Source organism: Serinus canaria, chromosome 11, assembly GCF_022539315.1.
Source record: "Serinus canaria isolate serCan28SL12 chromosome 11, serCan2020, whole genome shotgun sequence".
Classification (NCBI taxonomy): domain Eukaryota; kingdom Metazoa; phylum Chordata; class Aves; order Passeriformes; family Fringillidae; genus Serinus; species Serinus canaria.
The window spans coordinates 16,342,172-16,355,841 of record NC_066325.1 but is presented as its reverse complement, the minus strand read 5'-3'; the positions used below and the strand labels follow the sequence as shown (position 1 = coordinate 16,355,841).

The window sequence follows — 13,670 nt, the reverse complement described above, 5'->3', positions numbered from 1 at the left end:
TGCTCACAGCAGGGCCACCTCTCATATTTTATTTAAAAATCATTCCCCTAGTTGTAACTGGGTGCATGAACCACCCCTGGCACTAGAGTTAAATGAAAGTTATAGCAAAGAAAAGTCAATTTTACTTCAGAGATTTATCTCAGTGGCTGATTCCAGGTAAAAGGGTACCTTAAACAGCAGTTAAACACAATTAACACTTACTAGCAGCTACCTGCCACCTTGCCATTTTGCAGAAAGAGTCAAAGAGATGTGATACAATCAGGTGGTGGTGAGGCTCTAGATTAGATTACTGTGAAAATCTTCTGGAAACTGCCAGAAAATTAAATTAAATCACAGTGATGAGGAACCAAGTTCCACCTCTCTGATACTTTGTTTCACAAGCAACAGAGCTGCCATTTGATTCACTTATTTCTATGGCTAAATAAATGTGACCTACAAAAAAGAAAAAAAGTTGAAGAGGATATTTTTGCAAGTAAATTAGCAGGGAGTTAAACTGGAATGACACAAGAGCAATCCCTTGCTCACATACCCTAGCAATGGAGACATTCTGTATATGTAGCATTAGCCCCTCAGGAAACTACTCAGCCTAAGGGTTTCATAGGGCACATCTGGAAATGATGGGGTTGGACTATTTAAAGTACATATACAGATATGGATATTGCTGTGTAGCCTCCTAAGGAGGCCATTTGGAGAGACTGTTAACACTCAGCCTGCTGTGTTCTCTCACACAGGCTGAGGAGAAAGCTTTATTGTAATTCATCTATGAAACAAGAATAGAGAAATGACAAAGCCACACAAAAAATAGACAAATGGTTTTCATTCCTGCCTAAGCTCAGCAGCATTGGTGGAAAGGCTTTCACATTTGCCCTACTTCACTGGGGCAGAGACAGGCACTAAGAGAACTGTTATCCAACAATACAGATTTGTCCTCAGCTTTTGACAGAAAGGTACTCACCACAATAATGCTCTCATGGTCTTGAGTGGTTAAGTTGTTGTTCTGAAAGAGTTGAATAGAAGAAAGATGAGTGAGTGAGTGAGTGAGAGAAGAGCACCCTCGAGTTGGTACATGAGCACACACAGTCCTCAGCTACCACCAGACACAAGAAGAAAGGCTCAAGACTCAATTGCTTATTTCCTGAATAAAAACCATGGCATTAGAATCATTCTCCTAAAGGAGGTGGTACAGAGCCTGCTGTGAGGACTGGTGCAAGGCTTCATTGCTCCTTCAGCTCAGCACACAAACACCATGCCAGAGGTGTCAGTCAGCTGAGAAAGTCAAGCCAGCAATACCTTTCTTTAAAATGTTTTCTTAGGACAAGCTGTATATCTTTACAAAAATTATTAAAAGGATTGTTGTGGTGGCTTTTTTTTTTTTTTTTTTGTGGTCAGTTTTCCCAAAATTCTTTCTTTAAACACAGTAGCAGGAAAAGCCAATAAATTGACTGGAAGTCACCTATGCTATCATCTATGCAGAAGAGTTTGCTCTGTGCTTTTTCAACAGCATGATCCATCCGGAGGTTACAATGGTGTGAGTTGCTAAGATTTTTCACTACTGCAAGAAAAAACAATAGTGGATTTTTTTTTTCCAATATCAAATCCTTCTGCTATCACATAGAACTAAGACAAGAAAAGCCTGCTTGGCATTACATTTCCTGTCCATGAAAAGTTAAATATTTGAAACAGATGTTATAGGAGGAAGACAGATAACTCTGAAGAAATACACTTTTCTTTATCAGAATTAATAAAAATAAAATAGCTACACAATTAATTTATTGGTGTGTGTGTATATATTGATACAAAAATTATTGGTCATGGAAGCAAAGCCAATGGAATAGAAGTCAAAGGGAGCTTTATCACTGACTTAGGGCATGAGTTAAACCCATGTAAATTTACCATACATAATTAAAAAAACAAAGAAACAAAAAACCAACCAACCAAGAAACCAAACCAACAAACACAAGATAAATGGGGCTTGTTTTCTTTCTAGAAATCAAAATCTAGGGTCAAATTTTCCTTCTCCCCAGCAAGTGCAAACTCCACTCAAGTGAGCAGAAGTCACGAGCAGGCTCGCAGGCAGAATTCTGACAGCCCAAGTTAAAATAAAACCCACCCCCAAACTTTTAACTGTTTGTCTCTCATCTGAGAGCAACAGGAGCCCTGCTGAGGTACCTCTGAGAGCAGCTTGGAGACGATCTCCAGAGGGGCCTGGTGGATGGAGTCATCCTGCAGCGGGGACGTCAGGGCCATGTCCACCAGCGTCCGGATCTCCTTCAGCACCACCTCCCAGCGGCTGGGGTTACTCAGCACCTTCTTGTACTTGTAAATCTTCTTCTGCAAGACACGTGAGAGGGCCACACTGACACCTCCATCAACCCCCTGAATGCAGCTGTGCTTCCCACTGCCCAAGGTGGGGGCTTTGTATACTGAGTTTTGCCTTTTCTGGTGGCTGAAACACCGTACTTGAAATACTTAAATGGACAAGAAAACCTTTAATGTCTAAACCAGTTTCTTCTGTGGAAGTAATGAGAAACCATGATTCTTTTCATTTCAAAATGAGTTTTTTAACTCCAGAGCATCTTTCTTTTTATCATCTCCTCTGGCAAACACGTTCCTCAGGCTAACAGATACTTGCTATTGCATTGTTTCTAAAAGTTCTGTTTAAGAGACTCATCAATCAAGGGGGAGAGAGAGAGGCCATCAAAACATCACTCTTCTAGATCCTTTATTTTGAACGTGAATTCACATTCAGAATTTATTTAAATTTTACCAAAGCAAAAAATCTCATAGATCATCTTCTGTCTTGAAGGAGCCTGAAAAGTCATGATGTCACCCTCCAGCTGTAACAGAAGCCAACTTGTAAGTCTCCAAATCTTGCCCACAATGGCATTTCCACTCTCAAGAACAGCATGCCTGATTGCCTAACCCCACCTGCCCCAGCTCCCTGCATGCCCCTGACCATGGCCAAGCTATTTCATCGACTCCCCCATCCACAGACCAGCTGGATAAGCAGAGGACAACTCTTACTCCTCAGCAGCCATGTGACCACAAACTACTGGAACAGAGGCTGCTTTATATTATGAAAAGCAATCTTTAGAGAAAACCCACCCACCCAGATTCCCAGAGGGGGCTTGGTGACACTCTACAAGTTCAAGGAAATGATGATGAGTGTCCAAACACCACTTCTGAAAACAACAAGAAGGGCACATGAAAGCCAGGAGGGGCTCCAGAAGAGCGTGGAGACAGTGCCAGAGGCAGGGAAGGAGCTCTGCACTGAGGTACAGCAACTGCCAGGGCCCTACTTGTGTTTAGTACACATTCCCTTCCACTCCCCTCTCTGCATGAGCCTGGTCCTCTGCAAAAAGGGATGTTGGGAAGTCTGGACACGTGCTCAGGTTTATTTAACAGCACTGGTTGGGCACTCACGTTTACATGAAATCATCCACTAAAAATGGATCTTACAGCATTTCCATGAAAATCACATGAACCTCCCATTTTGTGCAGCTCTGCAGACTCCAGCTGCACGTTTTGGGCTGTACATGAGGGTAACACAGGCAGGGGCTCTGCACAGGGCCCGTGTGCTTTGTTTGGCTCTGGAGCTTTGTGGCTCCTGGCATTTCCCCCACGCTGGCCCAGGGCAGCCCCAGCAGGAACCATCTGAGCATGCTGGCTCTCTGCTTATCAGCCACTTCCTTCCCACCCTGGAGCAGATCTACTGCTCAGCAGCAAACAGTCACCTCTGAACCCCCACCTGAAACACAGGAGAAGAGAACAATGCAGAAAAACACAGATTTCATATGCACTGGGTTTGTCAGCATTGTTAGAGGGGGGAGAGGAGAGTGGCACTAGGCTGACATGTCAAGGCTGATAAAGCAATCCAATTATCTTTTTAATTAAATTCATGCCAAGTACAAAAGCACATTGGCAGTCTAGTTCACACTTCCAGTGCATTTTAAGCCACTGAAAAGCTAAAGGAACATAAAAACATGCTGCAGACATTATCAAATGTGGCTGGGATTTCAAAACTGCACAAAATTCTTTGTTCTTCTGAGCTCCTTGGGACAGAGGGAATCCAACACTGATTTTAAGCTACCAGCACTACTTCTACATCACAGCTTTCTTGGACTCCTTAGGAAACTTCAACCATAGAATTTAAATTCTCTTATTCATGTAGTGCCTTTTCTTAGGGTCTTTTTGTTAGACCCACTCTAGGCACTAAATTTAAGCCAACTAGATGATTTTTTAACTGGAAACAACTCCTTTCTGACTTATTAGACAATTTTTAAACTGGAAACAACTCCCTTTTGATTAACTGAGGACACTAAACCAAGCTGGCTCAAGAGACACAATTTCTAATCCTGAAACCAATTCCTTGGCCCTGTGAAGAAGTCAAAGCAAAGACAAAATGTGGGGACAGGGGGAAGATGAAAGTTAGACCACTGGGTGATTGCATCCCTGCCTCTCTGGGCTGCCCCTTTTTGGGTGAGTTACAACTCATTTTAGAGCAGCTCCTCCAGCCCAAGGGGAAGCTCCTGAAGGGAACTCTTGCCCAACAGGACGCTGCTCAGACAACTCCACCACAAATATCCTTCTTTTGCTGTCAAATCCAGGCTTGCTTGGAGTGAGGGAGGAGAAAGGGAGTTTTTCTTTCCCTTTTAGAGATGTCCATTAAAAGTCAGAATGCTGCTGATGCTGACGTACATCAGAGGGAAGACAGCAGGAGCTTTAACCCACTGCCATGCAGGGAGGACCAACCAAAGCTCCTGCTCAGGGCAGGCAGGGACTCAAAGGGAGCATCAGGGGACAGCCACCTCTGCAGACACACTGAGCCCCTGCTGCAAGCACAGAACTCAAACTTATCAGTGTGTGCTTCACGTTTCCAGCACAAAGGACTGGGGGGCACTGACAGACTGAGCTGCAGCCTGTGAACAGCATTACAGGAGTCTTGAATGATGGTGGGAAAGAAGCAGAAAATAAATAAATAAATAAATAGAGGAGCCATCCCCCAGAGGGTTGAACTCTGCTGTCCTGAACCTTTGGCCATGGTTACAGTGCTGTTTTTCTCAGCAGAATGCTTTTCACTGTTGAGCGCCTTGCTGAAAGCCTCAATTAAAGCCTGAAACCTATCAGTGGGTTACAGAAGCAATTTGCTGTGTCTCAGCAAGCACTTAGGCAACACTGAGCCATCTGCTCCATTCTACCTGTGCTGGCTCCAGAGCAGGGAGCAACAATCACTCACAAGCTGAAAAACAAAGCTGCCTGGTAAAGACCCACATGGAGAACAAGAATGTCAGTCCAGGGGTTCACTCCCCCTGGATGGAGGTGTAAAAGATGCCTTCAAGTTGCTGAAAAAATTCACACAACATTTATCATTAACAGCCTGAACAAGAAAAATATCAGGGTAGGAATCTGGTTTCTAGGGGGATTTCACTAAAAGCTCCTGTGAAAATTTATGTGAGTGAAAATAAGATATGCCAACTTGGAATTTGACCCTCCTAGTTACTGACCAGCCAGAGCCACACAGCCAGGGTCACTCCAAAATCTTGCCATGCTGACTTGAAATGCAAAACCACTGAATTTATTAAGTATCCAGAAGAAGCAGAATGAGGAGAATAAGTGGCACTGACAGGGCATCCTTCATTCCCAAATCACTCTAATTAATTAAGTCTTGCAGAAACTCCAAGGCCTAAGTCTCAATCCTCTTTTACAGGAGGAAAGAAGTGAAGTCCGTGTATGAAAAATTACTTTTCTAGAGTTATTAAGCTAGGAAATGTGACAAAAATCCATAAGCAGTCATTTTTACCGTCAGTGCTCAAAAGCCTTTGAACACTGCTGTGAACAGAAAGTTCAAGAGAGCCTAGGAAACTTTCAGCTTTTTAAAGTAAGATCTTCGTATATTTCTCTATCCTATAATAGCCTCATCTTGTGGCCCTTGCTCATACACCACTTTCTTGGACAAGAATGATAATACTGATGTAGTCAACAGCTAAGGAAAATGGACTCTAAAGCACAAAATCAGCCAGCATGGAACATTTGCCTTGTTCAGCCCTAGCAAGACCTTTCATGTTAGGAACATCTTAAAGCAGTGACCACACCTGATCCAAAAAGGGAAAAATGAAGTTAGCCTTTTTGATGACAAAATTTCATCCTTGCTTTTCCACTGCCAGCCAGAGAACGTTCTGTACTCTCGGGAACCTGTCTTCCCATCAGCAAATACTATTTCATTACATAAAGAAAATTAATGGCCATCCCTAATGCTGAAGAGCCTGCTAAATTCTAGCTCTCTTCCCCCTTTACCACATGCAGCCTGCAAAGGATCACTTGAGTCTTTAGCAGGGAGGCTCCTGCAGGAACAGGACAGGCTGCAGCCCCTGCAGGAACGGGACAGGCTGCAGCCCCTGCAGGAACGGGACAGGCTGCAGCTCCTGCAGGAACGGGACAGGCTGCAGCCCCTGCAGGAACGGGACAGGCTGCAGCTCCTGCAGGAACGGGACAGGCTGCAGCCCCTGCAGGAACGGGACAGGCTGCAGCTCCTGCAGGAACGGGACAGGCTGCAGCTCCTGCAGGAACGGGACAGGCTGCAGCCCCTGCAGGAACGGGACAGGCTGCAGCTCCTGCAGGAACGGGACAGCGCAGCTCTGCAGGACGGACAGCTGCCCCTGCAGGAACGGGACAGGCTGCAGCTCCTGCAGGAACGGGACAGGCTGCAGCTCCTGCAGGAACGGGACAGGCTGCAGCCCCTGCAGGAACGGGACAGGCTGCAGCCCCTGCAGGAACGGGACAGGCTGCAGCCCCTGCAGGAACGGGACAGGCTGCAGCCCCTGCAGGAACGGGACAGGCTGCAGCCCCTGCAGGAACGGGCACTGCCCTGGAAGGCTGTGGGTGCCAGCAATTGTTTATTTCTTGCTGAGCAACGAGAGCAGCTCCAGCAAGAGGGAAAAGGTCAGGCTCCCGCACAAAGGTCCCCCCAGCTCATTGCGGGGACGGATGACACGGGCTAGTGTTACACTGGATGTTGACAGTGCTTAAGCAAAATGGAGCTGCCTCTTGCTAGATGCAAATCTGCAGAGATAAAAACAAGACCGAGAGCAGACTCCAGAAAGGTTTTCTCCACTGCAGCAGAACATTTTGTTCAAATGCTGCGTAACAAGGAACAGGAAGAGTTGCTGGTGATGTCCAACACACATGTTGGCCCGTCCTACAAAGGCCAGGTGCACCATGTATTCTACAGCATCACCTGCTAGTATTTTGACCTTTAACTCATTTTCTTCATGAAAACAAAGAGGGCATGGAATCCCAAAAGTTGGCCACACCCATATTCTGCTTTTAATATTAGCAGGTAGGACTTCACAGTATTTTGAAAAATACCTAAGGTTAACTTGCTGCTAACAGAATTTTCCCTCCTCATCAGAGATGGACTTAAATCACCAGCTGAATCCACTGCAAGCTTTTGGAACTATGTTCCTGCCTGCAACATTTACCAATTAAAAAAAAAATTACCTGAAAAAGACTAAGTCTATAGAAAGTCCCGAAGTCCCAATCCAGCCAAAGGGCTGAGATGAGATTATGGAAACTTTTCTAAATCAGGGACTTCAAACTGCTCATGCTGCAGTAATCAAACTCTTCCTGACCTTCTGAAAGTTCTGTACAGAAAGACTAATGTGCTGCTCTCTAAAATAGAGATTTGCTGTGAAACAGCAGCAGCAAACTTTTGTTCTCCACCATGTTTTCAGGTCACAGCATTTTTTGCATATTTCATTCTACCCACTGCAAAATGCTGAAGTGCATCAAGTTCTGTGCTTCAGTTGCTTCTCTGAATGCAATTGCCTTGGCCAAGGCTCACTTTCCCATAAATTCCTTGCCACAGGCCACAGAAATGGAGGGAAATATTATAGGATAAGCTCTTCTGATTCTCACTCAGTAAAGTCTAAATAACACTTTGTTTTTTGACAACTCATATAAACAAGATCCTGGTAAAATCACCATTATTTATTACACTGGGATTGGCACCTGTGAATCTATGGCCTGAGATAACAGACCCAGTGACATTCTCTGCCCTGAGCAGTTCACAACCTAGATGATTAAAGGCAAGAAGGAGAGAAAGAGCAGGAAAACCAAGGTGATTTCCTTGATATCATATGGCAAGCCAGGAACAGAGCAGAACTGAGGTGTTCTGACCCTCAGGCCTCCAAGGCAATTTCTGGATCCTGGTACCCAAGGAAAGGCACCACTGGCAGGCATGGTGCCTGCAGCAATTTGAATGCTGATACCCTGCTGCTGCCCTTCCCCATTTCAACACCACCTTGTTCAGTCTACACTGATTCACCTGGTTTTTTTCCACCAGTGTCTGCCACCTTGCTCCACATCTCACTAAGCCAGGCAAGAACCCCCCAAGGCTCAGGGGTCAGCTCTGTTCCAGAGCTGCCAGAACCCCCCAAGGCTCAGGGGTCAGCTCTGTTCCAGAGCTGCCAGAACCCCCCAAGGCTCAGGGGTCAGCACTGTTCCAGAGCTGCCAGAACCCCCCAAGGCTCAGGGGTCAGCTCTGTTCCAGAGCTGCCAGAACCCCCCAAGGCTCAGGGGTCAGCTCTGTTCCAGAGCTGCCAGAACCCCCCAAGGCTCAGGGGTCAGCACTGTTCCAGAGCTGCCAGAACCCCCCAAGGCTCAGGGGTCAGCTCCGTTCCAGAGCTGCCAGAACTCCCCAAGGCTCAGGGGTCAGCTCCATTCCAGAGCTGCCAGAACCCCCCAAGGCTCAGGGGTCAGCTCTGTTCCAGAGCTGCCAGAACCCCCCAAGGCTCAGGTCAGCTCCATTCCAGAGCTGCCAGAGTTCAATGGGTTCAGCAAGCGGTGACGTGTGTTCAGCTGTTACTGATGCACGAGCTGGAACAACCACACAGACCCTTCCCCCAGGCACAGGGTTTGTCCTTTGCTCAGGTACCACTGGGACAGTACCACTGCAAAGGAAAAGAATGCTGAAATAAACACAATTTTAAAAGCATGCAACAGAGACCAAACGCATTCCTGCTTGAACCTGGAGAAGTGCAAAGTGGACATGGGACACAGGGGGGTGACAGGGCAGGCTCCTCAGTCACCTCTCAGCATGACACTGGGCAGCTGCAACACTAATGCACTGAAGAACTTGCTCCCAAAGCATATTATATATCTTATCTACATATATATATATCTCCTCCTCCTTTGCACACAGCTGTCAACTGATTGCCCATCCTTCTGGGCTTCTGCTCTCTGATGTGCTCAACATTGCTGCAAACAGATCCTTCAGTAACAACAGGGGATGAGAGGATGGGACAGGAAGGTTATTTTACCCAAGGGAAAGGAAGAAAAATTAAACCATTAAATTTGTGAGCTCCACTGAAGACAAACCTGCATGCAAACGCAGTGTGTGTGTGCGTCTCCGAAAATTGAAAGCAACTCAAAAATGTGGCTTCCTTCTAGGGAAGAGGTCATCTTTGGCATCCTTGACCTCCCCACTACCAAGCCAAGAAACTGGGCTTTGTTTCTGCTGGTGCCTTGTCTTCCCTCGAATCCCTGCACAGCCCTCAAGTCTCTGTAAGATGCAGGAAACACAGCTGGTCGAGCCAAACCCAGCTCTACCTCATTCCTGCATCTGAGATGCCCTAAACCCAGCTAGAAAACGCAAAAAACCAGCAGTGGCTCCAGCTGCACTTTGCCTGGGCTAATGTGGTTACTCTTGTAATCAGACCTGTCCACAGGGGAGACATTTTTTGGCATGGCCAACGCTGATGCATTCCCCGAAACCCTCCATCCCTGCTTCCATTTCCTTTTGGCAAACGTTCCCATTCTTCAGGCCCCAGTTCCAGCACCAGCTTTACACTTCAGGTTGGCAAAACATCAGCTTTCATCCTGCACACAGCAACTGCTGTTCCGTATTTTTCGTACCAGAGCCAAGTTGGGGTTTGTTTTTAATGTTGCTTTGGCTATGCGGAATTTCACTATGACTGCAGATACTCCAGCAGAAGCACAAGCCACTCCCTGCTTGCAGAAAGCACTGGTATCTTGGGTTGAAAATTCCATGAGATATCTCCCCAAATGAAGAAATATTCTAAAATATCTTGCCCGTGAGCATCTGGGTGTTTTGGTTTGGTTTTTTTTACTACGCAGAAGTCACACAATGTTTTTTCTTATCTTGGGCAGGAGAACAAACTTCCAAACAGTTTATCAACACAACTGTCCCAGACATACAGGAAAGGTTTGCCCTAACTGCAGGCTGGTGAGGAGGAAGTTTACAAACCCTCCTGAGTTAACTAAATACCTTCTGCAGAATGAGTGAGAAAAATTTTCATAGAGAGTTTGCTGGCCTCACACAACAGGGCAGGAGCCAGACACCCTGCTCGAGCTTCAGGAGCTGAAAAGCCCCTGACTCACTAGCAGAGGGAACATTTCAAACATGTTCAGATACAGCTGCCTCCTCCTCTTGCAGGACCTCACTGGTCTCTGCAGCAGCTTTGGCCCTTTTCTCCAGAGCAGTAAATGTCTGCACATCAGGATTTCAGTGTTCTGAGATCCAGAGAGGTGTGAGTCTGACCTGCTCCTGTACCTGCAGCATGACCCAGAGTCAGAAAAATAATGTCCATTCAAATAAAAATAAAAAAATAATAAAGCAGGCTACTAGAAAAAAGCAGGAATATGTGTACCATACACACTCTACACTGAAGCCTTCAGTGGACTAACTGCATTGAGTGCACAGGGGCAAAAAAGCAGTATTAAATAATGAAAGCACAGCAGACACGGTGTGACTGTGGATTCTGACATGCAGCAAACAGAGCACAGATGCCACAAGGCACTGTGATAATAAGTGCCATCTAGGTGTGGTCCTTGCTATGCACTTTTCTGTGAAGAGACCTACAGTTACTGACTAGATTATAAAATGCCTCTGACACCCTGATCCAGGTTCCTAATTCCTTTTATCTTCGTGCCCTTTATGTTCTACACATGATGGCTGTGTCTGTGGAACCTTGGCATCCACCACCTCTCAGCCTGTAGTGGGAATAAATGACTTGGCCACTGCAGAGAAAAGATACTGGGTAGGAAAAAAAAAAGGAGCAGGCACAATCTTATCATCACTGCACTTTGACCAGGTCTGGCAAAGCACAAAGCTGTGCACAAGGCCACCATGGAGCAGAGCCAGGCATACCTGCTGTGCAGAGCCCCTCCACTCTGGCACTGCACCCTTCAGATCCCACTCAGGCACGAGAGAGCTGGTGACCCACTGGAAAACAGGACGTGGTGGCCTCACCTGCAGGGCTGCACAGCACATGCCAGCACATGCCAACTTGGAATTTGCTCCTCCTGGTTACTGACCAGCCAGAGCCACACAGCCAGGGTCACTCCAAAATCTTGCCGTGCTGACTTGAAATGCAAAACCACTGAATTTATTAAGTACCCAGAAGAAGCAGAATGAGGAGAGTAAGTGACACTTTTTAATTTCAGGCATGTGAGAACCCTAATGGGAAGAACTCACCACCTGAGAAACCACCTCCAACTGGGAGTAAGCAGCCACTATCGCTACACATTGTAGTAACTGCTAACAAAAGATAACCTCAGGAAGATAATCTATCCCCCTTTCATTTTCTGGGAAATTCCAGTAAGCTGAGGTAACAGCAAGTAGTACACAAAGCAATTATTTCTTCCCAGATATGCAAAATGTATTAAAAAGCCACGTCATCCCTTTTCCTTATTACTCTCTACTGCTGGCAGTGGACACCCTCAGCTTTTTCTGCTCTCCTCCCCTCTCACCAGTCAGCAAAACCTTCCAAATGGACATTTACCCACCTGTTTCACTTTCTCCTCCTTGGCAAATGTATTATTTTGCTGATTTTCTAGCTCCTCAACACCATAAATGGCTTTGAAATTGGCTTCTCTCTTGTGCACCTGCATCATCAATGTCGTCAGCAAGAGAGATGTGCACGGCTCGAGGAACATGTTTGTGTCAGAAAGCTGCTGCAGAGCCTTAGGGAGAGCAGGGACTGGATGCTGATGTGATGCTTGCAAGCATCTTAAAAGGGACTTCAGAAAAGCAGGGTATTTCTTTATGGGCTTTGGAGCACTGAATTTTCCAGTTTCTCACAGGGAGATGCCCAATTTCAGAGCAGCATTTGCATCTGAAACACTCCCATCGCTTTGTTCCATGTTTTCACATTGCATCTTATTGTGCCACCTCAGCACAAACCCCCAAACCTCCTGCAACTCCTCAGCCTACCAAAATGCCCCTGGATCTCTGCCATTTCTTTGTTTTCCTTCTCCTTTGCACAACTGCTGTGTGATGTGCAAGACTGAAGGAAGACTCACAGCTTTCAGCTTTCTGATCCCAAGACTGCCATGCTTTCTGAGAAGCAGAGATCACTGGGGTGCTCCCACAACCACTGCCCACCTCTTGCTCAGAATCACTCAAAACATCCTGCTGTCCTTGATGGATCTCCCCTCTGGTCACACAGCCTGACCCAGCATTCCCATCTGAAGCAAGACAGCAAAGAGGACCAGAGACCAGGAGATGGGAAATAGCTGCAATGCAATGGCTTCTGAATGAAGAGAGGGGAATGAAGGATATATTGGCTTTTGGATACTTTTCTAATTTTAAAGCCATCAGTGTTCTAGGGAAAAAAGACAAGGAGCTGTGACAAACAAGATGAATATGAGGCTTAGAGCAAGAGCTAGGGCAGGCCGTAACACTTGCAATATACTGCTGTACAGTTTTCTTTGGGTATTAGCTGCAGTTTCATTATCCCCTAATACATTATGTATACTATAATGTAAGGACAAAACTGTGCAAGAGATGAAAGAGAAATTTAAAACAACACCTAGATCATCTTCACTCCTTCAGGGCCATGGAGGTCTTCTGACACCAAGAGTTCTCATAAGAGCCAGAATGCAGAACTGGGCCCCATGGCAGCAGCTTAACAAGGCACTTAGCACATGTCATCTCCCAGAGTTAGGTTTTCACACCCAATGCATCATGCAAGGAGGATAATTACACTCCAGGGAAAGCCTACCAGTCTTGTTCTGTCTCCACAAGAGACCTCCTAAATCCAGATTTTTCTGCAGCCAGAAAGCTGAACAAGAGAATAATTTTGGTGCAGCTCTATATTATGACAGCTATAGATAAGAAGTTGTAATTTGGTGAAATTCTTGGTCACCATAACCTCAAAATCCTGAATTGCAAAGAATTAGTCATAAGGTCAGCCCTGGAATAATGCAGAGAAGCAATTCACCAGCACAAAACCCGAGGCCCCCTCTTGGCCAGCAGCTCAGCATTCCTGAGAAACAACATATTCCAGCAATTGTATCTGCTCCTCTTCAGAGCTGAGACCTAAGCACACAATAACAACCTGACCTGTTTATTCAGCTGTTTTTGACACCCCTCTATCTTCAGACCTAATATTAGTTTGAATAGGATAGCATCCAAGTCTAGAGGGGAAAATTTAGAGCTGGTCCTGACTTAGCTAAAGCAAGGTAGAAAATAACTATCTAGCTTCTACTCAAATTTCACCACCAGGCCATGAATTGGCTTGAGTTCTGCCTCCTTAAAAAAGGCCATTTTGGTAATACAGGAGGCAGCTAGAGGTGCACAAAGCTGGTGTGCCTGTGGCTGGATGAGGGCAGGGCAGGGCAGAGCAGCAGCTCAGCTCCAGGCTGGCACC

General features: G+C 46.0%; 1 protein-coding gene across 3 annotated transcripts in view; it reads right to left on the bottom strand.

The window, feature by feature from the left end:
• CMIP (c-Maf inducing protein) overlaps positions 1 to 13,670 on the bottom strand; it is a 130,630-nt gene that overhangs the window by 33,041 nt on the left and 83,919 nt on the right. For all 3 annotated transcript variants that reach the window (XM_009090745.4, XM_050978835.1, XM_050978836.1), the window contains exons 4-5: positions 2,170 to 2,331; positions 956 to 997 (exon numbers count right to left, since the gene is read on the bottom strand). In XM_009090745.4, coding sequence (XP_009088993.1) covers positions 956 to 997; positions 2,170 to 2,331 — 204 coding nt within the window. The remainder of the gene's footprint in view (positions 1 to 955; positions 998 to 2,169; positions 2,332 to 13,670) is intronic.